Here is a 24751-nt window from a genome sequence, read left to right as displayed (position 1 = left end):
TAATAGCCATGAAAGTTAGGTATTATACCCATGTTACAGGTGGAGAAACTGAGGCACAGACAGGTTAACTAACTTGCTCAAGATCTATTGGCATATTAGTGGTAGGGTTGGGAATAGAATCTACAAATCTCAAGTTCCAATTCTTTTCTTTACTTCCTTTTGTAGATTTATCATTATTATTCAGAGATTTGAGTTAAGTGTCTTTTATCCAAGGGTCTACAGTGAAGGAGGACAGCTGAATAACAATTTAAAGGTTGTATCACAAAGAAACTAATCAGCTATTCCATGGTCCAGCCCCACAGCTTCATAATAGCAAAATATAAACTGAGGAATTTACAAAGTGAAAAAACACTGGGTAACCCTTTATTGAGATTTTCTTGTGCTTTATGGGCCAGCTCTTCAGTCAGCCCAGTTCCATTGATTTATTTAGATTTATAAAAATGCTTAAAAAAGCACCTATCCAGGGGTAGGGGAAGGAGCACCACATAGCTCCACTCTGCTCCCAGCTCTGCTCCGGCTCTGCCCCCAGCTGTGGCCCTGGCTCCCAGCCCTGTGCCCAGCCTGCCCCCAGCCACAGCCCCCGACTGGTCAGGCCATGGCCCTGCACCCGGCCCCGCACCTGGCCCCGACCCCAGCCTTGGCCGCAGCTCTGTTCCCAGGCCCAGACCCACTCCCAGCTGAGGCCCCAACCTCAGCCTCCTTACCCCTGTCCATGCCCCCCCCATCACTCCCACGGAACAGTCCTGGTTCGGGGGGGGGGGTGGACAGGGGTAAGAGGGGGCATGACCCTGAAAAGTGTGGGGACCACTGCTTTAGACACTCTAGATATAGTTTAAAAATCCACCCTAAGTGCAGCCATTTAGATAATCTACCATAGCTCTCCCTCAGAGAGTTCCTTACCCCTACAACTGCCATTCTCCCCCTCAGCCCCCATTTTCAGATAGCTGAAGGGAGAAAAAAAGATAAGACATAATTTACCTTAAAGATCATCAAATATGGGCTCTTTGACACTGTCCACTGACTTTGAGAGAGCTATGCCAATTTACATCAACTGAGGATCTAGCCCCATATATCTCTTGTTTATTCAAATGCTTCTTCACATAGAAACTAAAAATGAAATATTGCTGATGTACAGCATCTCTTACCTAACGAGGGGCAGCAGTACCCATCAGTTGGTATTTTTGAATATGTGAGTATAAAGTAAACACGTTATAGATGTCAGCTCAGGTATTAGCATTTAAAATGATAAATTGTGTAATTGTAAAAGTGAGAATTTATGTCTGACAACAGAAGTTTCACTGCCAGTGGATGGGACCTGGTATCCATAAAGTGCACCTTTCATTTTGGATAAGTAGATCCGGATAATAATAATAAAGGGCCAGTTTCAGGATGGGAGAGAGGTCTTCCCCATCACCTGTAATCTTCTCACATTCAGAAGCATCTTAAGTCTTTTCTAAGCATGCTGATATTGCCTGAAATTCACAGACACCCCCCCCCCCCGCCACCAGCCTTTGTTTGTGTTAACAGGATGAGAAAGTGCAAGGCTTCCTGTTATGTGTGTGTGACAGCTGTAGATAAGCGGAGAGCCCTGGACAGGAAATCCGCTTAACTTCGGCAGTGTAACTCATCTGAAGCTTAGGAACTCTTTTAGAGAGAAGCCCCAACGGAATGACACAGTGCTGGTTTAAACATGGGGGACATGGTGGAGAAAAGTTCTGAAGAACCTCTGGTCTCTTTGGACAATGAGTGCTCCAGGAAGATGGGGGAACTTGTGGAAGTCTCAAGCAGTGACAAGGTTAAGTTTGATGACACTGGGCTCTCTATGGTGCTTCAGAATGGCCTGGAGAACCTTAGGCTGGAAAACTCTCTCACGGATGTCATCCTGTGTGTGGACAGCATGGAATTCTCTTGCCACCGTGTGGTCCTTGCTGCAGCAAGCAATTATTTCAGGTAAGGCAGTTTTAAAAACAAAAGCCTTTTTCACTCAGTACATTTAGTCTGGGAATTTCTAAGGAGCCTAACATTGGGTGCCCAGCTCCTACTGACTTTCAGTGGGTTTTGGACCCCTAGCTCCTTTACCTTCTTTGATAGTCGGAGCCTTAAATTAGGAAAGCAACAGTGTCAAACACTGGATTTTTATGTATCAACATTTGTCACGTCTACTTGAGACAGACAAACGGAAGGAAAACAGTTGGCGGGTGAAGCGATGGAAGAATAAAATCTTAGCCAAATATTCTGAGCATTGTTGGTGCTTACCCCTCATTGAATGCATCTGTGTATAAGGCAAAGAGGAAGATTCATTGCGATCATGGAGTAGTTTTATTTTAGTGTGACTTCATTTCTGGAAGTTGTCCCCCCCCAGTACTACTATGAGGTAGAGCACACATTCTATAAACCCGTTGAGAAAGAAAGAGGATGTGTGTCCTATTTCCTGTCTTTCCCAGGATTACTGTAAAATCAGTTGAGAGATGGGAACCCCCTATGTGAAAGAATTTTTAAAAGACCCAAGACTACATCTTTAGTTCTTTTAAAACCACAGTGAACTGCCCACTTTCTGCTACTCACGGGAAGGAACAAATTTGAGACCTGTGGAGAAACACAGTATTGGTTATCACACATTTTCCATCATCATTTAGACCTTCACATTTGCATGGCTGGGAACTTTTTTTTTTTTAACTGTTGAGATTGCCTCTTGACTGACTACAATGGAAACTGGAGGGAAACAAATCTGCGATCATTTGTAATATGAGTAGGAAGTGCCAGTTTCATGGAGGCTTAGTAAATTTTACTCACAGAGATCACAAGAGAAGTGCTATTTTAGGCATCTGATACTAAAGATAATACAAAATAATATTTACATGTGAAACTCATGCAGCTAAAAGCAGTGCCCCAGTGTTTCTCAAAGTAGTGCCATATGGAAAAGGGAAAAGAAACAAACAATTAAAATATGAATTAAAATAATGTAACTGAAAAAATGGTTAACTGTTAAAAAAGTATTGTGTGTTATCAGGGGATTACAGATCCCTCCAGCCAGAGTGAGCCCCAGTGCAACACGAGCGGCTGTCAGCATAGCAAACAGCTGATTGCTGTCAGCCAGTCACCTGCTGTTGGCCGAGGACTTTGGGAGGATGAAATGCCCCTTGGGTCTATGATGCACCTTCAGCCCTTTGGGACATGTCACAAAGATGACCCAATAAAAAGAGGGTGGATACTGGCGGGGTGCTGTGATGTTAATAGCAATGACAAATACCCCAAGAAACTAAAAGCCTATGAGGCCTTTGGTGATGTATCTCACAAGGGTTCATTGGATGTTGCATGTCTGCAAGGAGCAAATAGATTCCAGAATTATTCCTGTGCTGGGATTTCACTGATTTGTCATGCTGAATTGGGGTCTTTAGGTCTGTATAGGGCCTAGCACATTTTGGGTGCTAACATAATATAAATAATTAATAGTAAATTCACACTTTAAACAGGGGTTGAGCGGAGGCCAGGCAGAGGTATCAACCTTTAGTCCTTCCTCAGTTATTATTGAAGAGCATGCATAACATAATGCTTCTGATGGAGTTCTGTATCCTGAAACATGCCTTAATTCTTCACTTCTGCTGCACAAAGTTAATGATGCAAAGAGGGCACCAAATCAGAATAGTAGCATTTTACACCTGATTTGCACATGGCAGTGAAGAAACAGGTCCACAGAGGTTAAGGTCAACATTTTCAGAAGCACCCTGTAGTTGGGGGAGCCCAAAATTTGCCAAGGTTTTCAAACATGGGTCTTAATCTTACACTTGCAAGTCCAAATTTAGGCACCTAAGTGGCTTGATATTCAAAATTGCTGGGCACACTGCAGCTCCCATTTCCTGGGTATCTAAATTTGGACTTGAAAGCCTTACTTTAGACACCCATTTTTGAAAATCTGAGTCCAAAGCAGTGGTGTGCCGTCCATGTCTGCCAAGTATGCCCTGCATTCCCAACCAGGAGTGCACTGTCCCGCGGGTGGCCTACAGGATGCTTCTGTCTGGCCCCCATAGAGAACACCATTTTGTAGAACAAAATGGCATCCTCTGCATCACATGACCTAGCGTGCACTGTATTCGTGTGAGGTCACGCCGCATGGAAGATGCCATTTTGGACAGCCTCAGGTGTGCAAGTCAGTTGCTGCACGCCTTACTGTAGCTGTCACTGCATGTCCGTAGTCCTAAGGCTCCATTTATTTCCGAGAGGGGCTCAGCATCTCTGAAAGTCAGGCCTCTGGCGGCTCACTGGGTTGGGCACCAGAAAAGAGAAGCATCCCTCCTTAGTGGCCACTTCTGAAAATTTTGGGCTAAGTGACTTGGCCAAGGACACCAGAAAATCAGGGCCATGGTGGGGATTAGAATCCAGGCATTCTGACTTTAAACCATGTGCTCAAGCAATGAAAGCACTGCTTCTCCTGCATGTGTAGATCTGCAGTATCTATACATGCACACAGATATATAAATACCTACAACCATCCCCCCACGTAATTATGAGGAAAATCCGGAGGTATATGTTAGCCCTTCAATCCCGCAAAGGGGAGTTCTGCACCAGCCTGACCCATCCCAAAGAGCCTGAAGACAATGACATGGAAGGGGGTGAGGAGCAGGAGCTCTGCAGTTGGAACCTCCAAAGCAGACAGGAAGCTCAAACTATCTACTGATCCTGAACTTCTTCTCCTCATGCCTACCCAGGCCCAGTGGAAGTTACTGCCCTGGGGGTACAATGGACCCTGCAAGTGTGGGTGAGGCAGAGTTGACTGGGGATATATCTCTCCATCTGTCAGTCAAGTGGGGAGAGACTGGCCACAGTAGGGGTGCTGTAGGAAAGGCCAGCACTCCTTTTTGTTACATCACTTCCCCCCCACTCCCCCCATAACTTTCAGGGAACAGTGATGCGGTGTTGCCCAGTGCCTTTCAGCTCAGAGTGTCAGCACACATCACACACAGTGAACAAGTCTCCTGCCCACCTCCCTCATGAGGCAGATGAGGGAAGTATTACCACCTCCATTTTAAAAGATTAGAGGACAGGTACAGAAAGGTTCAGCAACTTGTCCAAGATCAGTGAGTCAGTGTCACAGCTGGAGCAAGAATCCAAAAGCAAGGTCCTGAACTCACCTATGGGAGTGGAAAGCCACTGTAACTCCACTGAGTTACTCCAGTTTCATGATGATGATGTACGTGAGATCAGAGCTGTGCCTCCCCTGACTGCCAGTGCCCACTTACCACAAGACCGCAGTCACAGATCTATGAGATACAGGAGTGAGGGCACAGAACAGCTGCATCCTAGGACAACAGACAGTTTCTCACTCACATGAGAAGCATTTCCACCACCCACACTTGCAGTATGTGCCCCTTAATTCTTTACCTTTTTGTACAGAACTCCTCTCTCTGTAGTGTGTGCCGGGTGCTTTTGTTCCCAAATGCCTGCCTGCTTGCAACACCCCAGATTTAGTCTCATCAGAGTACAACACCCCACTATAGCAAGACAGAGTGAAAAATACAGATGTAATGAGGGCCTAATTCCTGCTCCTGTTGACTTTAATTGCTGTTTTGCCATTGACTTTAATGGGAGAAAGATTGGACCATAGTAGAAATCAGTGAACAGAAAAATGCTAAATAGCTGTGATGTCAGTGCAGTGAAAATGAGAATGTGGCCATTCCTTAAAATATCATATCTGCCCAAGCCTTTTGCTCAAAGTCTGTGTCTTCCCTACCATACACAGCAGGATAACTAACGTGGGTTGGCTACCTTGCTGTAAAATCCCAGTGGAGACAAGGTGCAGGTCACTTTTACTGCAGTGTAGCTAGAAGAGGTCAATAGCATAGGCCCTGCCTGTGGCTTACCTCACCTAGGTATTTTGAGGTAAAAACTACAGCACCTTGTGTCCACTAGGGTTTTACAGAGCGATAGCTAATCGATGTTCATTATGCCCCCAGAAACACACACCTTTTCAGGCCGTGAAGACTTCGGCCCTCAAGACAATTATTCACTTCTCATGACACACTGTCCTCCTAACATTGCATCATATGTAGTCCTCACTAATCTAGAAAGATTTGGCATTCAGGGTTAACAGCAGATAGAATTACATTTGAGACTCACACATGTTTTCCTCTGGCTCTAGTCAAAAGCAGGCTCAGGTACTTCTAATCTTACTGTTGTGATTGCAACTTCTTTGGAATCTGGCACATGGCCTCTAAGTGATATCTGAACTCAGTGACCAAGATCAGGATAATCAGCAAGTATTTAAAGTCCATAAACCAGAATTACATTGGAGTGAGAAACCATTCACCAGTAGTAAATTCACGTTACAGAAGAAAACTGCTGGAAGAGAGGCTCAAAAATAAAAGATGGATTAAAAGATTAAAGGAAGATAAATGTGCATGATCATCAAACAGCAATGAGGAAGCAAAGTGCATCTAGATGGCTCTTAGGTAATTCTGTGGTTTATAGCCCCTCACAAAATACTCTGTTAGGATTAAGATTGTGCAAGTGTCTTTCCCTTGAAACACAACATTAGTGACCTAAGGAAATTGCCATTTAAGGCAATAACAACAGCCAAGCCAACCACAATTCAGAGTCATTACCATCCTCATACCCTTATATCCAAACACACAGACTTCTCAACTCCACAACAAACTCCATGATTGGGATTTGCCTCCTGAGGGGTAACAGTATATGTGCTTGGAACTATATGATGAGAAGTTAGAGTGAGGCAGAGGTTGTGAATGAGACTGGGGTTTAGTGCTGGAGAGTGGCTGATTACAGCAGCTATCAATGGGGCTCCCACCTGACACCCGCTGCCCACTGAGTCCTCACCTCTAGTGCAGAGGCCAGTTCACTGGCCCAATGACAAACCTGTCTCCTTAGTTCCATAGGCCCACCTCCAACCCCCAGCCCTTTAACTCGATGCCTGTCCCTCTCCCAGGGATGGAAGATGATGAAGTTCCTTGTGTCCTCTCCTCCTGGACCAAGCACAATTTAGCCCTTGATGTTTGTGAAGTGTTTTGGTAAACGTAGATAAAGTATTATCATCATTATTACCATTATGATTTAACAGATCTATTCTGTCAATTTCATTTCACCTTCTTATGCATTGGCAGGCCATTATTTTAAGAAATTTACTCCTGAATCAAGTGTCTATTTAAAAAAGCTTCAGTCTATTTCTGCAGACTGTATGTTTTACATTTTACAGAACAGACAGTGTGACCCTTTAGCAGCTCTATACTTTTATCATCAGATATTCTCTGAACTGGGCTTCATTGTATAATAGCCATGCAAATATATATTTTAAAATCTAGCACTACAATGGTATGAAAGTAATTGACAAAGAATTTTCTTTGTAGTTTTGCTACAATATTAATTGTGTAAATACAAAGCAACCAGAAGGATCCTGCATTGATAGAACATATTGATACTGGTAGGTTCAAACCTGGTAGCTATATTTTTTCAGAATGCGTAGTCCTTCTTGGGTAACCAATGAACAGCTCTTGTTTCAGGGCCATGTTCTGCAATGATTTAAAAGAGAAGTATGAAGAAAAAATCATAATTCAAGGAGTTGATGCAAAAACCATGCAGATGCTGTTGGACTACACTTACACAAGCCAGGTGCTGATCACAAAGCAAAACGTACAGAAAGTCTTAGAAGCCGCCAGCCTTTTTCAGGTTAGTGAAAAAGCACCTTCAGCACATGGACTAATGGAAACACATTGTTTCAGTCATTGCTGCCAGGAGGATACAATTCAGCACACATGATCAAAGCGCTACATGCTTCTTTAATTTGTCACACCCATTAGAGATCTTTGGCTTCATATTTATTTGTATCATGGTCGCATCTAGGAGCCCCAGCTATGGACCAGGACCCCATTGTGCTGGGCGCTGTATGAATACAGAAAAAAAAGACAGACCCTGCCTCAAAGAGCTTCAAACATGTGCTACCTGAAAGCTCATGGTATTATACCCTTAGTGGGACTACATTCTAATCATAATGCAGATGGATCTATAAATGGGCTGCATTATTCAGCAGGTCAGTCTAGATGATCATAATGGTCCCTTCTGTCCTTAAAATCTATGAATCTCACAAATATAAAGCTCTGTGCACTGAGATTAACCAATTGCCTTTAGAATAATAGGAGCTGATATTTACAGTACTTTGGAGAGGTGTGCTTGTTAGGAAAGTACCTCCACACAGCAAAAAGTAATTTAATTTTAATAAAAGGCAATTTTTACTTCTCGTCCCTCTCTCTCTTCTCTCCAACCCCTTGGCCTGAGTGGAATGGCCCATGAATGTTTGCAGCATTCCAGTATTGCAAACCCCTAGCATTACAAAATCAGAACATTTAAAAAAAAATGCTGGCCTATTTTTATTCTTCTTCTTTTCTTGATCGGTCAGGGGCAGTTTTCAGGCTTTACTCTGAAACCTCGAGGGCAAGACACTTTCTTTTTTAATGAAAGTTGAAAATCAAGGTTTGGATGTAGTCACCTGACTACATCCGCTGGGGCTTTAAGTAAAACATGAAATATCCTGAGACTCGTGGTAAAATCCTGAGAATTGATAACACTGTAGTACCCTCAGTTCCGAATTAGAATGTTTAACTGACAGTATCAGTCCTGGCACTGGCCTTTATAAGAAATTCTACTATATCCTGCAAACCTGCTGCAGCACTACTGCACACTGATGGGTTCTGGACCGTTACTGGAGAATACTCCAGTTCTTTATGAGGGTTAACAAAATATTACACTTTTTTGTCTCTCTTTTGGTGTTGTCCAAGCCCCCCCAACAACCTCTTCACCCTCCAAGTCTGTCTCCGGCCCTACCCCTTATCTTACCGCAACGTATAGGACTATGAGCAGCTGGTGGTTTTATCTGCGTATTGCTGTCCAAGCCTCGGCTGCCCCTCTGTGCTGTGATAGAAAGCTCCTTGTCACCCAATCTCATTCAGCATTGATCTTAGGGCCCCTGACAGCCTCTCCCCACCCCTCACTGTACCCAGCATGCATCACGCCTCTCTGTTAGAAGGACTGAGAGCAGGTGTCCTTTCTGCTCCCAACAGAACAGCTAAGAGGCAGTCAGAGAGCTGCTAGAGAAGCTGCTGCTGTGCAGAAGCAAAGAAAACAACCTTATCACCGAGGGCAGAGGTGGCTGAGGGTGGTCCTCATCCTCACTACCCTGGGTGTCCACTCAGCCTTGGGGAACTACAGTGTCCCCAAGAAGGTGGGATTTTTTTTAAATTAAGACTTAAGTGAAGGTGCAAAATCCAGATGGCAGGGTTTGGAGCAATGGGGAGGGGGCAATCCTGGTTCAAATAATTTTGACCTGTTGAAGATTTATAGTTTTCTTCATTCCTTGTGTGTGATTTGCTTTCCGCATATGCACCACACACTTCTGCAACCTTCTGTCAATGGATGCAACCACACAGTATACTTAACAGTGCTCTCCACCCACTCATAAGCCTTTTAGGACCAAAATATAGACCATCCTATTGACATCACTTCTGTGCACTTGTGTGCATATGTATGCTACACTTAATAGGCTATGTATAAATAGACTGAGCATAGTTCAGTGGTTAGCCCACAGGCTGGGGAGTCAGGAGTTCTAGGTTCTTTCCCAGCTGTATGGGTGACTTGATGAGTAATCTTGGGCAAGTCACTCATCCTCTTTGTACCTCGTTTTCTCCCATCTATAAAATGGGGATAATACTTATTTATCTCCCTTATGGGAGGCAGAAAGGAGAGGAGGCTGTGAGGGTTAATCAGTATTTGCAAAGTGCTTTGAGATCTTTGGAGGAAAGCACTACTATAAGTGGAAAGTATTAGTATTAATAGACAGTGATAGCCCAATGAAGAAATTCAATAACACTGGGACAGACAAGGTAACATTGAAGCTACAGAGCTCTAGAGTGGCATCATGGCAGACTGCTGACATTTTTAGAACAAAAGCTGTAGCAACAACCACAGTATTTTGATTTTTAATGCAGCCCTTTTCATTAGTCAGTTGCGTTTCTCTAATCTCTTTACCACATATACATGCAAAACAGGAACCAGATATCTGTGACCAATGCCTGTCATTTTTCAACTTTAGTAAACAGTCTACATATATCAACAGGATACAGGTCTGCCCAGAAAATTCTACCCTGATTACTTAAACAAATCTAAATACGATTGCATTTAATTGTGGGTTTACTGTGTTTCACTTCTCTTTCTCCTTCAATTACAGTTATACAACGCTCCCTACAATGGAGAACAATAAAGTTAAAATGGCCAGTCATTGCCATTAAATAGAAAAAAAAATGACACTACTTTTAATTATTCATAATATCTCCTTTTATTTGTCTTTTCTGCACTTCATTCTTTACCAGAATGATGTTAAATACCAGGGTGCTACTCCCCTTTTAAATCAGTGAGGCAAGAAAAAGCAAAGCACGAGGAGTTACTTGCAATCACTTGTGCTCAGAAAGGGTTGTCCATTTGTTGAGCTAATCACTCGGAGACTAATCTTGCTCACATTGTAGTCAGTGGATATGGGGATTAACAGGATTGGGGCCCTAATGTAATGGTAATTAGCAAAAGTTAACATGCATCCATCATAGCAGTTCTGATGCTTTATTTCCAGAATCATCCTTTTGATTTAAAGGGACAATGTCAACTAGAAAATTGTATTTCTGTCTGATGTTTTTTAAATCTGTTGCAATGACAACACTTAGAGGTTAGTGTTTTCCTCAGGACATCTACCCTGTGCATTTGACAGCCCATTTTGTCAGTCAAGGTCACTGTTTTGCTGATGTTTAGTCTTGCTTCCTGTCTCATCCACCAGCAAGATGACATCATGCTTACTCTGGGCTGAGAACGGAGCTCCCTTACACAGTGCTGGGGGAGCTCACAAGCTTGCTCTTCCATGGACCTAGCAAGACCTCCCCGTGACTAGGATTGTTGAATAAAAGTTTCCCTGCAAGGGCAGCAATGGAGGGAGCACTAACGTAGGCAGGGTGTTGGTGGCCACCTGCCTTTCCACCCCCATGTCATTGAGCCAATGGGCAAGAAATGCCTGCAGCCCTGGGAGACTCGACTGCACTAACTCTCCAACTGGTGGAGAGGAATTGGTGGCAGTAATGGTGGGGAATTTCTCACAGAAGTCCAGTGTAAACACAGTCCAAGTGGAGGTTTTTACCAGTAACAAAGCAGCAGAGCTGCTACCATTTCTGAGCTTAGGATCAGGAAGGTGACTCCTTTTCTTGGGACCCCTGCGAGAAGCAACAGGAGCCAGGGAAGGTGGTGACTGGGAGAACCCCCTTCTTTACTTCCCAGACCTCTGCTTGTGGCTGGAGAGCAATGGAGACAGGGTGGAGCAGGGAGCCCTCTTTATTCCTGGATGGGGCCAGGACGCAATTAAAATTTTTGGGATGTGGGGGGCTGAGGAGACACGCTCTTCTTTCCCAAGCCTCCTGCAAAGGGAGCAACAGGAGTCTGGGGGTGGGGCAGCGCAAGACAAATGTTTCCACTCCCTAAGGCTAGGTAGAAATCGACCTCTCAGGAATCGATTTATCACGTCCCATTGGGACGCGACAATTGATCCCCGAATCGACACTCTTACTCCACCAGCGGAGGTGGGAGTAAGCGCCGTTGACGGGAAGCCGCAGAGGTCGATTTTGCTGCCGTCCCTACAGCGGGGTAAGTCGGCTGCGATACGTCGTGTAGCTGAATTTGCATATCTTAAATCGACCCCCCCCCCCGTAGTGAAGACTTGCCCTAAGACTGTGAAGATCCTAGAAAGACCTCAGAGCTGGTCTACACTGAAAACGTACACTGAAAAATCCACACCCCTGAGAGATGCAGCCTAACCCCTGGTGTAGACAGTGCTAGGTTGACCGAAGAATTCTTCTGTCAACCTAGTTACCACCTCTCAGGGAGATGGGTTCACTACAGCAATGGGAGAACCCCTCCCGTCACTGTGGTGTCTACACTGAAGTGCTGCAGCTGTGCCGCTGTAGCGTTTTAGGTATAGACATGCCCTCAGTGATGGTGGTGCTGCTGTTGATCAGGCAGGCACAAGTGCGCTGGGGAAGGTGGGGACCTGAGGAACATCTGCTAGTGTTGCTCTTTGGCCCCATCTATTTTTCCCTCCCTGAAAAGACCCTTCAGAACATCAGCAAGGAAGCAGAGAAACCCTGACACATTTTTTAAAATTAAAAATAAATAAATCAGGGCATATTATTTAAAGGGCGCTCTCTTGGAAACTGGGATTTATTTGTAATTAATCAATTTAAAACTCTTCAATTTGACAGTGTCCCTTTAAATTACAAGGATTCTTGCATGGTTAAAACAGAGCTGAAGCCAGGTAGGAGAGGAAGCCCATATGAAAGCACTGCTGTAAAACAAACAGCAGTTTCTGAATAATGGGTCAGATGGTGGTAAATAAGGAAGTGTTATTTACTCTTTCTCATAACAAAAGAACTAGGGGTCACCAAATGAAATTAATAGGCAGCAGGTTTAAAACAAATAAAAGGAAGTATTTCTTCGCACAACGCACAGTCAACCTATGGAACTCTTTGCCAGAGGATGTTGTAAAGGCCAAGACTATAACAGGGTTCAAAAAAGAACTAGAGACATTCATGGAGGATTGGTCCATCAATGGCTATTAGCCAGGATGGGCAGCGATGGTGTCTCTAGCCTCTTTTTGCCAGAAGCTGGGAATGGGCGACAGGACATAGATCACTTGATGATTACCTTTTCTGTTCATTTCTCTGGGGCACCTGTCATTTGCCACTGTCAGAAGACAGGATACTGGCTAGATGGACCTTTGGTCTGACCCAGTATGGCCATTCTTATGTTTTTATGTACTCCGTGGGTATAACTGAGATCAGAATCTGTCCCACTGCAGACATTTTTTTAATGCCTCGTGAAACACTGTCAAATAAAGTTCAAAGACTGTATGGCTTCCTCCACCCAGATCCTGGCTGTAGTCCCAAGGGATGTTTAATTTGATGGCCTCATCACCAAACCACCACAAAAGTGACAGAACTGGATCAGCACGGGATGTGTTACACTCACAGTTCCATCTCCCTCCCTCCCTCCCATGACTTAGAGGCCCTATTTATATCCTTCTCCTATGCCACTACCAATGGCTGGAATTCTCTCCCTCTCCCTGTGAGCCAATTGGCCACCTTCTGTCCATTCAAATCTCCCTCCAAACTCACTTGGGCCTGGATTTTCAGAGGTGGTGAGCACCAGCAGTTCCCACCAGCTTTAACTGGAGTTGTCCGCACTCAGCACTTCAGAACACTAGTCCCTAAAATACCAATTTTTGTATCTCATAGGTCCAAGCTGTATTGTCTGCACCTGATTTAAATCATTAGCTGCTCACCAAGCATACTCACTAAGTAAATAAACAATGATAAGGGCAGGAAGGATGGTCTAATGGATAGGGCCCTGGACTGGCACTCATGAGACTCAGGTTTAATTCCTGGGTGAGCCACAGACACCCTGTGTGACCTTGGGCAAGTCACTTAATCTACTCTGTGCCTCAGTTCCCCATCCACAATATGGATAAATACTTTCCTACATCACAAAAGTATTGTGGGAATAAACTCACTCATGACTATTAGGTGCTCAAATTCTATGGTACTAAGGGCCATATATGCTACCTTTGATTATCCTCCTTAAAAGTCTCTTTTGTTATGATGCCTACAAAATACTGGACATTGGTTAGGCTGCTGGTGCGTTGCCTGAGATCACTGCTTGTCATACTGTATTGTCTCATTCTTTCCTTGTGCTCATCAGTCTGTCTGTAATTGTATATTATTTAGGTGTTTTATACTCAGGTCGTAAGCTTTTGAGGGCAAGAATCTCTCTTTGTTTTGTGTTTGTCCAATGTCTATCACAAGTGGGGCCTGGCCCTTAACTGGGGCTCCCCCATGCTACCACAACACAAATATATAATAACTGCACATTATCTTACATGCTCCTTGTGTCTGTAGTTTCTGCGGATGGTGGATGCTTGTGCCAGTTTCCTCACTGAAGCCCTCCATCCGGAAAACTGTGTTGGGATTCTGAGGCTGGCCGATACTCATTCTCTGGAGAAGCTGAAGCAGCAAGTCCAGAGCTACATTATCCAGAACTTTGCTCAAGTGCTGCACTGTGAGGAATTTCTGGAGATCCCAGTTGACGTTCTCTACAACACGCTAAAGAGCGATGACCTCTATGTCACCGAAGAGGCACAGGTTTTTGAGACTGTTATGAACTGGGTCAGATACAAAGAGTCTGAACGGTTTCCTCTCCTATCCTACGTTCTTGAGAACGTCCGACTACCCCTTCTGGACCCTTGGTATTTTGTAGAGACAGTTGAAGCCGATCAACTCATTAGACAGTGTCCTGATGTCTTCCCTCTGCTTCAAGAAGCAAGAATGTACCATCTGTCAGGCAATGAGGTAAGTAACAAATGAAAATACTTAGTAAACAGGGGATGCAGGAAGCTGAACCAGTTCTAATTAAGGAATATTTCAGATTGACAATCACAGAACTCAGTATGGATTTTGGAGGTGGAAAAAGATATTTACAAAATAGGTTCACAAATTAGTACTTCTGAAAAATAAGATAATCACGATCAGTTACCCTGGAGATTTAACTGTGGAATCCGAGAGGTTTCCAGACAGCTTATTTTAACATAAAAGCATTTAAGAAAATGTTCATGAATCTCTGAAAGGAGAGAGAACCCCTCACACGCTATTCTGTCTAATATCAAACTAAGGTTAATCAATATTCCTTGATGTGTTCCCTAGTAAAAAGGCAAATCAAAGGTCTTACTTTGGACATTACTTTCTTATTTAAAATCATCATCTATAACATCAAATACTGCTAAGCATTCCAATGGATCACTTAGGGTAAGCAGTACCATACCTGCATAAACAGTTATCTATGTCTACTTCCCCTACTAAAATATACTCATTTTGTAGTTGTACTGTTGAGCCTAAAGGTTCAATTGTCAATAAAATTGTTATGGGTTTGATGCAGGAATTCCTGGGTGAAATTATCTGGTCTGGGTTATGCAGCAGGTCATACTGGATGATAATAATGGTCCCCTCTGGCCTTAGAATGTAGGAGCTATTAAAATATAAGAGAGAAGGTATAGCCTGACTGGAGATACGTATGAGCTAGGTTTGTTAAAGCATCCCCTGTGTTCTTGAGATGTGTATGACCATCTTCCCAGGCCTTCGCTCATATCCTCTACCCAGATGGAACCTCTTGAGTATGTTATTCTTCACGTCCCCTCCTAAATAACGGTTGTGTGATGTTATGGATGTAGGCTGACTCATGTGCTCCACCTCAAAGATGGCTTTGCTTAGTGTTGGGTGACGTGATTCCCATTCATAGCGTGCTGTACTCTGCCTGTATACTTGGGATGGGGGCTATATGAATCAAGTAATGATTCTGGTAACTTTTTAAAAACCTGCTGCTGTACGTGTGTGTGCTGTATACCGTTATGCTTATCAGAGTGTGTAGCACATCTGCTCAAGCAGTGCTAGCTGTCTTTATAATACAAAAAAGGCTCAAATGCAGGGCTGCTATTCAAATTTGCTCTGAAATGATCCTGGTTCCATGCATAGGGCCAGCTAGACAGAGGCATTCAAGAATTTCAGTGTGGGTGTGAGAAGGTGCAGTGTCTACCTTTATTAGTTACCAGGGAACCTTTTAGGAAAGGAAAAACCTGCTGTGAAAAACACAGGTTTGATCTCAGGGACAGAATCCTAAACAGAAGTCTGTATAGTCTATTCATTAGCACAGGACCCCGTGACATACACGTGTGCCTAACCTGCAATCCACAGTCCCATACCCTGTTCCAGCCCATCTCAGTCCAGGTGTAACAGGCAAAGGTGGAAATGGAATTCCCTAATTGATCCCTCCCCCACATGGAAAGTTACGCTTCAGTCCTATTTCTTGGCCCACAAAAGAGGGTCATCAGATGTCAAAATTTCACAGCTGAGAATGAGAGACCATGTGCTTGTGCTTCCCCACAGCCTGAGGAGTGCCAGGAGAGAGCAGCAGGCTGTCTGAGGTCTGTCATGGGTGCATAGATAGTGGTGGAACCCTGGTCTTTGGAGGGGAAGGGGCTAGATAGGCTCCCTGGCTAGGAGCCTGCATAGGGCATCGCAAAACACAGGCAGGCCCCGACTCCAAATGTGCTTAGCAATTCAGGCCAGCCAGCAGGTGACCCAGTGGCAGTGCCTTGTACTGTCTTGCTAGAGATCTGGGTTCAGTCTTCAGTCCCAGTGTCTGGCTGTCTGAGCCAGCAGTCGATGGCAGTGCAGTTGGGCCAGTGCAGTTGTGCAAAGAGAGTGCCACTCATCATGCAACAGGTATTTCCCTGGATGCTGAAGGGGCAAAATGTGTGTGCTCTTGAAAGTCCTGTCCAATGCTGATGGCTGAGACAAAGGACTGTGAGGCTGGCAGAGGGGTTAAAATAGGGATTATGAGGCATCTGCAGAGCTCTGAGACTTGCTGACAGTTTAGTAAGTTATACTGAGCAAATACAGAAAGGAATTTTACATCTGCATGACCCTGCTTTTTAATTTAGATCGTTTATGCCAGTTTATAGAAACACACCATAAATTAGTTTTAAAAGTCCAAGAAAAACATCTAATACTGTTTGACAGGGCAGAAATTTCAAATAAATGATAAATTCCTGAATGCTATAAAAAGCTTTCCTTGAAATTTCCACTGCATTCATTCCAATATGACTAATGGCGTATCTACAAGGAGCAAAGGATGTCATGCCACCTGCAATTCAGTGAGATGCAGTTTATCGGTAACACCTCTGAACTTAGAATCGTGCCTAAATCCCCTTGTAAATATTCTCCTAGGAACAGCACAGCGCTTTGACACTTTTATCGTTGACACAGAAACAGTTTACTAGAACCAGTCTCACTCTGCGACTGCAACACAGGCAGCATTTTAGATTTGTGCACTGTTTGTAGAGAAGCAGAGTGGCTGAGTGGTCAGAGCTCTAGCCTAGACTTGGGAGCATACTTCCTGTGTGACCATGGGCAAGTCATTTGGTCTTTCTGTGCCTCAGTTCTCCACCTGTAAATTAAGGATAATAGTACACCCCTACCTCACAGAAGTGTTGAGAGAATAGATACATTAAAGACTGGGAGGTGCTCAAATACCACACTGATGGGGCCATATAACAACCTAAGACAGACACTGACTCATTTTTTCAGGTGGGTGCTCCACCCCTGCTCTGCCCTGATGCCCTGCTCCCACTCCCCAGACCCCACCTTCTCTCCACCACTTCCTGCCCCCACTCTGTCCCCTCCCCTGAGGCCCCACCCTCACTCCGTCTCTTCCTGCCCTCTCCCTGCAAATCCTGCCGGTCCCTGAACAGCTGATAGGCGGGTTGCTGAACAGCTGTGGCTGGTGGGTGCTGAGCACCCACTATTTTTTTCCACGGGTGCTCCAGTTCCAGAGCACCCTCGGAGTCAGCACCTACGGATAGACAGCTGTGCTCCTGGGGCTGGTTAATACCGTGTGAGAGGAGACTCTTTTCAATGTACTATAGGCAAAACTTGGCCAAATAACTGAACCAATGGGAGGTAAATTAGTGAGCTACTCACACCATAGGGTATAATGCTGTTTTTAACCACACGTGACACATCCTGCGTATTCAGTCTATATTTCTTGTGTCTAGATTATTTCAGAAAGAACCAAGCCCCGGATGCATGAGTTCCAGTCTGAGGTGTTTATGATCATAGGTGGTTGCACAAAAGATGAAAAATTTGTTGCAGAAGTAACTTGCCTGGATCCTTTGAGGCGGAGCCGTTTGGAGGTGGCAAAATTACCAATCACAGAACAGGAAACGGAGAGCGAGAATAAAAAATGGGTGGAGTTTGCATGTATTACGCTAAAAAATGAAGTCTACATATCAGGTAAGGAGCAAGAGAAGAGAACACAGGAGTCTCATAAACAAGGCAGGGGAAATAGGTACAGCTTTTATGAAGACCAGCAGCTCTCAACCTATCCAGACGACAGTGCCCCTTTCAGGAGGCTGATTTGTCTTGGGTACCCCAAATTTCGCTTCACTTAAAAACTACTTGCTTACAAAATCAGATATACAAATACAAAAGTCTCACAGCCACGCTGTTACTGAAAAATTGCTGACTTTCTCATTTTTACCATATTGGTATATAAACATTGTACTTACATTTCAGTGTATAGTATATAGAGCAGTATAAACAAGTCATTGTGTGTATGAAATTTTAGTTTGTACTGACTTCACTAGTGCTTTTTATGTAGCCTGTTGTAAAATTAGGCAAATATCTAGATGAATTGATGTAGCCCCTGGAAGACCTCTGCGACCCCCAGGGGTACATGTGCCCCTGGTTGAGAACCACTGATGTAGAACATATACTATGCTTTGTAAATTGACATAAACAGCTAGTGTTAGAGCATTTCAGCCATTGCCTTTGCTATGGTTGAGGATAGGGCGACCAGATGAGAGGAAGAAAATATCGGGACACCGGGGGTGGGGGCTGGGGCGGGGGATTAGGTGGAGGGCCGCCGGCGGAGCAAAAAAAAAAAACTGCCGGTGGAGCGAAATATCCAGACAAACACCTAAAAATCGGGAAATCTGGTCACCCTAGTTGAGGGACAGGCTCCTGAGAAGCACCAAGTTGAGTAGTAGCAGTGCTGAGCCTCTTAGAATATTAACATGGGTTCAGTTTTCAAACAAATGCACAACTATATTTTCATAGACTCATAGACTTTAAGGTCAGAAGGGACCATTATGATCATCTGGTCTGACCCCCTGCATGTTGCAGGCCACAAAGCCGTCCCAACCATTTCCCCTGACTCTGCTGTTGAAGTCCCCAAATCCTGTGGCTTAGTGACTTCAATTGGCAGAGAACCCTCCTGCTAGTGATCCCTGCCCCATGCTGCGGAGGAAGGCGAAAAACCTTCAGGGCCTCAGCCAATCTACCCTGGAGGAAAATTCCTTCCCGACCCCAAATATGGCGATCAGTAAAACACCGAGCACGTAGGCAAGAGTCTCCAGCCTGACCCTCGTTAGCCATTATACTATTTACCTGCCATGGCACGGTATTCCTTTGGCTAAAATCATGTTTTTCCATTAAACCATTCCCTCCATAAACTTATCTAGCTTAATCTTAAAACCAGACAGGTCCTTCGCCCCCACCGTTTCCCTTGGAAGGCTGTTCCAATATTTCACCCCTCTGACGGTCAGAAACCTTCGTCTTATTTCAAGCCTAAACTTCCCCACAGCCAGTTTATATCCATTCGTTCTTGTGTCCACATTAGTACTGAGCTGGAATAATTCCTCTCCCTCCCTTGTATTTATCCCTCTGATATATTTAAAGAGAGCAATCATATCGCCCCTCAGCCTTCGTTTTGTCAGACTAAACAACCCGAGCTCCTCTAGTCTCCTTTCATACGACAGGTTTTCCATTCCTCTGATCATCCTAGTGGCCCTTCTCTGTACCCATTCCAGTTTGAGTTCATCTTTGATGTGCATGCCCAGTGATGATAGTTACAGAAAGGCCTCTTACAGCTGCATATGCAGCACACAATCAACAGTAGCTACCACAAAGCTTTTCTGGAAGACCCCAATAGGAGTTCTGCACAAATAAGCAACAGTCGATAATTTGCAAACAGTAATAGTAATTGTGTTACTTGGGATTGAAAATCCTATTTTCAGGAGCACTTCAATAGTGAAGAAGGTGGGACTCTAAAAAACAACCATTTACTGAAAGCAAAGTTAATCGCTATTACCACCGTGAGGCCCGAGAGTCCTTGTACAAGGCAGCAGTGTGAATGTGTGATTGTGGATCACAGTTTGAATGGATTCAGAAGAGAAATGTAACTTCTAGACATACCGTCTCCATACAAACCCATATGAAGACAAGGAAGACTCTGGCTTGCTTAGGGGATTGGCAATGGAATACAGAACCTTTTATTTCAAACTCACAAGTTCAAAGGCAGGTCAGATTGGTAGTGACTCATTACCAGCTGACAGCTGTTTTGATGACCTATTGGAAATGAATTTGGTGATCTCATTCTGTTTCCTAGGGGAAAGGTGCCCACTGGTTCAAAGCCACCCTCACAACTGCCATGTCCTAGTTGCCAGTCCAAGCGCAGAGGTTACAGAGTGAATGGAGGCTACAGGTTTCCCCAATGTGGGATGAAGGGTGGGGCTGTGCAGGGAAGCTTGCACAGCCAATGTCCTGGTGCTGTGGGTAGGAGCAGGAGCGGCACCAGGGTTTTTGCCGCCCTAGGCGGCAGCGCTCCTCCTCTGAGCATTCGGCGGCGGGGGTCCTTCTGCTCCGCGTCTTCGGGGCACTTCGGCGGCGGGTCTCGGAGCAAGTAAAGAACCTGCCGACGAATTCCCGAGGCGGAAGGACCCCCCGCCACCGAATTTCCGCCAAGGGTGGCAAAATGCCACCCCCCAAATCTTGCCACCCTAGGCAACCGCCTAGGGGAAGCACCGGCCTTGGGTAGGAGACATCATTCTGCAGAGTTCTCAATCAGGCACCTTTCCCAAACACAACCTTTACTTCAAAAATGAGTGAAGTAGAACAGGGGGAGGGGGAAGGTGGGGGAGTCAAATGGGAACATTCTGCCTAGAAGATGAAGCTGGTCTAAAATATCTCCCATTGCAGTCTGTGTTTAGGACTACATGGATTTTAACAAGCTCGCTCCAACTTAGTCTTTATTAATCTCCTTGTTCTGGGGCCAGGATTTATTCTCCTTCACTCCCCATTAGTTTAAGGAAAGGAAGTTCTCTTTTCATCCTATCATTACATTCTGCTCTTTCTTCAGATCTTCTCCCTTTGTTCAGTAGTCCTTAGCGGGGGCATCAAAGCCAACATTCCAACTGGGAATGTTTAACAAACACGTCCCCCCAATCCTTTGCACCTGTCGCACTCTGAGAGCTCATTACTGCCTGCTTTTAATCTCACAGTCTGTCTCCTTAGCCCCAGGCAGGGGCAGATCTATGTTTTTTGCCGCCCCAAGCACAGCAGTCAGGCGGCCTTCGGCGGCATGCCTGCAGGAGGTCTGCTGGTCCCGCGGATTCGGCGGCGTGTCTGTGGGTGATCTGCCAGTCCCGCGCCTTCGGCATACCTGCTGCCGAAGCCGTGGGACCAGCGGACCTCCCGCAGGCATGCCGCCGAAGGCTGCCAGACTGCCACTCTCACAGCGACCGGCAGGCCGCCCCCCGCGGCTTGCCGCCCCAGGCACGCGCTTGCTGTGCTGGTGCCTGGAGCCACCCCTGGCCCCAGGCCTTCTGCCTCCTGTCATCTGTGGCTTCTTCTCCCATTCTTTCTATCCCCTTTAGCTGCTCTGCCTCTAGACATGCCTATACATGCCCTGCTATGTAAGAACTGCTTACTTTGATCAGACTGACACTCAAACTAGCATCCCTCTTCCCCTTCATCTACTCACTTCCTTGACCTCTTCACCTCCTTGGTCCCCTCCAATCTGCTTTTCACCCTTTCCACTCCAACAAAGCTGCACTGGCCAAGGTTATTAATTGTTTTCTCTTAGCTAAATCAAAGGGGGGCACTTACCTATGCTTATTCTTCCTGATTAGCCTGCTGTCTCTGACACTGTTTATCACTTTCTACTTCTCTATTTTCTTCCTTCTCTTGGGCTCTATGACTTGGTTCTTTTCTACCTTGCTATCCACTCCTTCAGTATCTCTGCATCCTCATCCCTCTACCTGCTGGTTTCCCTCAGGGTACTGTTGGAGGTCTCAGTTTCCTCATTTACTGCAGTTACTGCTTTTAATGAAGAGAGAATATCAATGCACAACTTCCCATAAAGCTTAGGAAAAGGCATTTAAATACCTCTAGTTCTCTCAAAAATCTCGCCCTCCCCCATGATGTAGACAGAATTCAAAAGCATGGTTTAGTTCAGATTCCTGTCAGGGCTATTTTCTAATGCAGGAGAGAACAAACTGTAATGTAAATGGGAAGGTTGCGACAATATGTGGTTGGAACACCTGCTGTCTCTAATCATTACTGCAAATAAGAATACTGGCATTCTGCATTCAGACACTTCACCTGTTTGAGTGCAAATAAAACAACACATATATATGAAAAATTCATAGACACAAAGGCATTACCAACGAATCTTTCTAGCATGCTAATTATCTCCTATTCAATCTGTTATTTGGCCCAGCGATGAGCTCCATCAGTTTGCAGTGATCTGGCTGTGGTACAGCATACAAATGAGTGCAGCCAGTTTGGTAATGGAATATGAATCCTCCTTGCAATGTAGTAACTGGTGAAGTGATTGCGTAGCTGGACTGTAGGTTATGCAGTGAAGCCTCTCAGACTGTGCAGTGGGTTTCACACTCAACTAGTTCCGTTCATATTCCGGTTATGAATAAAAATGACACAGAAACTAACGTACTGGCAAAAACACTGCAAAGTTTTTGAATGAGTGAGACTCATTTGCAAACCTATTCTGGGGATTAAACTATTGGGCCTGATTCTGATCTCCTGGTGTAAATAAGGAGGAATTTCACCGAAATCAATCTACGCCTAATACTGCTGAAGCCTGGGCTCTGAGACCCTCCCCTCTTGCCAGGTTTCAGAGCCCGGGTATGTCTACACTCCTATTTGTAGTCCTGAAGTGCAAGTCCGAGTTACTTGGCCTGAGCTCTGAGGCTCGCTGCTGCAGGTTATTTATTTTTTTTGCAGCATAGCCGGCCCCAGAGTCAGATTAAGAGAAGTGAGATCACAGCCAGTCCCCTTTCACATTCAAGAAACAATGGACCCAATGCTGAATTTTTCCCTCTGAAAAAACTCCCGGGCAGACTTCAGTGGGAGAGTTTCATGGGACAGGAGTACAGGATCAGGCGCCGTGTTTGTTCTTTGGAAGTCAGTGGACCAGCTGGCTAGATCGTCCCTATGTAATAACAGCTCCATCAGTGCAAAGCTGGTTTACCTTTCCCCAGCAGGACCTTCCCAGCCCAGGGGGATTCTCAAGTGGCTGAGGACTATGTGATACAGAGCCTTAATTTTTTAATTGATATCATGTTTGTTTATTCACCAATTCTCAACAAAAACGAGGGGATATGATTGTTCTCTATAAGGGGGTAAATAGCAGGGAAAGTGAAGAGTTATTTAAGCCAAAGGAAAGTGCTGGCAGAAGAGCAAATGGATATAAACTTGACATCAACAAATTCAGGGTAAAAATTAGAGGAAGTTTTCTAACCGTTAGAGGGTTGAGGTTCTGGAGCAGCCTCCAAGTGGGAGTTGTAGGGGTAAACAGCTTAATTAGTTTTAAGAGAGCTGGAGACAGTTATGAATGCAATTGTATGACAGAGTTGCTTGAGATGGTGGGGCGGGGGCTTGCTTCTGGTTTATGTCTTATGTTCCTAAAGCTCATGCTTCAGGGTTTCAGCTTGCCCCTTGAAAGTGGTCAGGAAGGGCTCCCCCTCTTCCCATTTATTATGCTTTTTTTCCTCCCAATCTCTTTCCTCTGAAGCATCAATGATGACCATGGCTGGAGATGGGACATAGGACGGTGAGGGCCAGATTTCTGAGCTGGTACCGACCATTCTCTCTCTCAGGTGCTTGGCTGGCTGGTTCTTGCTCACATGCTCAGGGTCTAACGGATTGTCATATTTAGGGTGGGGAAGGGATTTTCCTCCAGATCAGATTGGCAGTGATGTTATGGGTTTTTTGCCTTCCTCTGCAACGTGTTGGTGTGGGCCACTTGCCAGGATTATCTGGCTATGGCTCACTTAATAAATTTCTTGCCACTGAGGGGACCTCAGCACTGGTGCACATTGGTTCCTATTCTATGCCTGTGGCACATAATAGTCTAGTCTCTTGTGGGTCTCATTTGAGTTGCATTTAGTGTGTGGGTGCTGGGGGGTCTTGGTGGCCTGCAATATACAGGAGGTCAGACTAAGTAATCTGGTGGTCCCTTCTGGTTTTAAACTCTATGTCTAACATTCTACAATCAGCAACAGGTCTCATTCCTGAGATTCTTCTGAACATCATTACAAGCAATAGGCCACTGATTGTATATTAAAGTTACAAATGCAAAAAAAAAAAAAAAAAAAAAAAGTGGTAGGACAGCTGAAGCATGAATAGTGATTTATATCTGGGAAAGAGATGGCTTGTAAAATAACCCCCAGGAATTTCTCTGCCCTCTCCAAAGTATAGCAATGCAAATTTAACTAGATGAGCTTTAAGCATGCAAGTTGTCTTCCTCTAAAGCAAGTACTATTCTGCTGGAGATGTGATTCCAGAGCAAATGCCATGAACGAACGGTTTTTGTTTCTTGTATGACAAATAGAACATACTAGAGGTTCTGAGCAAATTCAGGTCCTGCCAATTATGTCACTTACATGTATTGTGTACCTTGCAGGTGGGAAAGAAACACAACATGATGTCTGGAAATACAATTCCTCCATCAACAAATGGATCCAAATTGAATATTTAAACATCGGGCGATGGAGGCACAAAATGGCTGTGCTAGGTGGCAAAGTATACGTGGTTGGAGGTTTTGATGGCATACAGAGAATCAACAGCGTAGAAACATACGATCCTTTCCATAACTGCTGGTCAGAGGTAAAATACAGCCAAACTCTTCTGTTTCATGCAACACCAATGAAACAAATTGAAATCAGGGAATTTTGTTAGGTATTTATTGTACCTCAAAATAAATGAGCTAAATTCTAGTACACACACACACACACACACACACACACACACAC

The 24751-nt window shown here is 44.7% G+C and overlaps 1 protein-coding gene across 3 annotated transcripts in view; it reads left to right on the top strand.

Moving 5' to 3' along the window:
• The first annotated feature begins 1600 nt into the window (after positions 1-1600).
• Positions 1601-24751, top strand: part of KLHL6 (kelch like family member 6) — a 30206-nt gene continuing 7055 nt past the window's right edge. Inside the window, exons 1-5 of one of the 3 annotated variants that reach the window (XM_034782032.1) lie at positions 1601-1950; positions 7500-7677; positions 13986-14435; positions 17693-17930; positions 24403-24605. In XM_034782032.1, the coding sequence (XP_034637923.1) occupies positions 1691-1950; positions 7500-7677; positions 13986-14435; positions 17693-17930; positions 24403-24605 (1329 nt within the window). In that variant the 5' untranslated portion in view covers positions 1601-1690. The remainder of the gene's footprint in view (positions 1951-7499; positions 7678-13985; positions 14436-17692; positions 17931-24402; positions 24606-24751) is intronic. The other 2 variants (XM_034782030.1, XM_034782031.1) reach the window with 2 other exon arrangements.

Source organism: Trachemys scripta, chromosome 9 (assembly GCF_013100865.1).
Source record: "Trachemys scripta elegans isolate TJP31775 chromosome 9, CAS_Tse_1.0, whole genome shotgun sequence".
NCBI lineage: Eukaryota > Metazoa > Chordata > Testudines > Emydidae > Trachemys > Trachemys scripta.
Note: the sequence above shows the minus strand (reverse complement) of the source record. Positions and strands in the feature narration are given on the sequence as shown.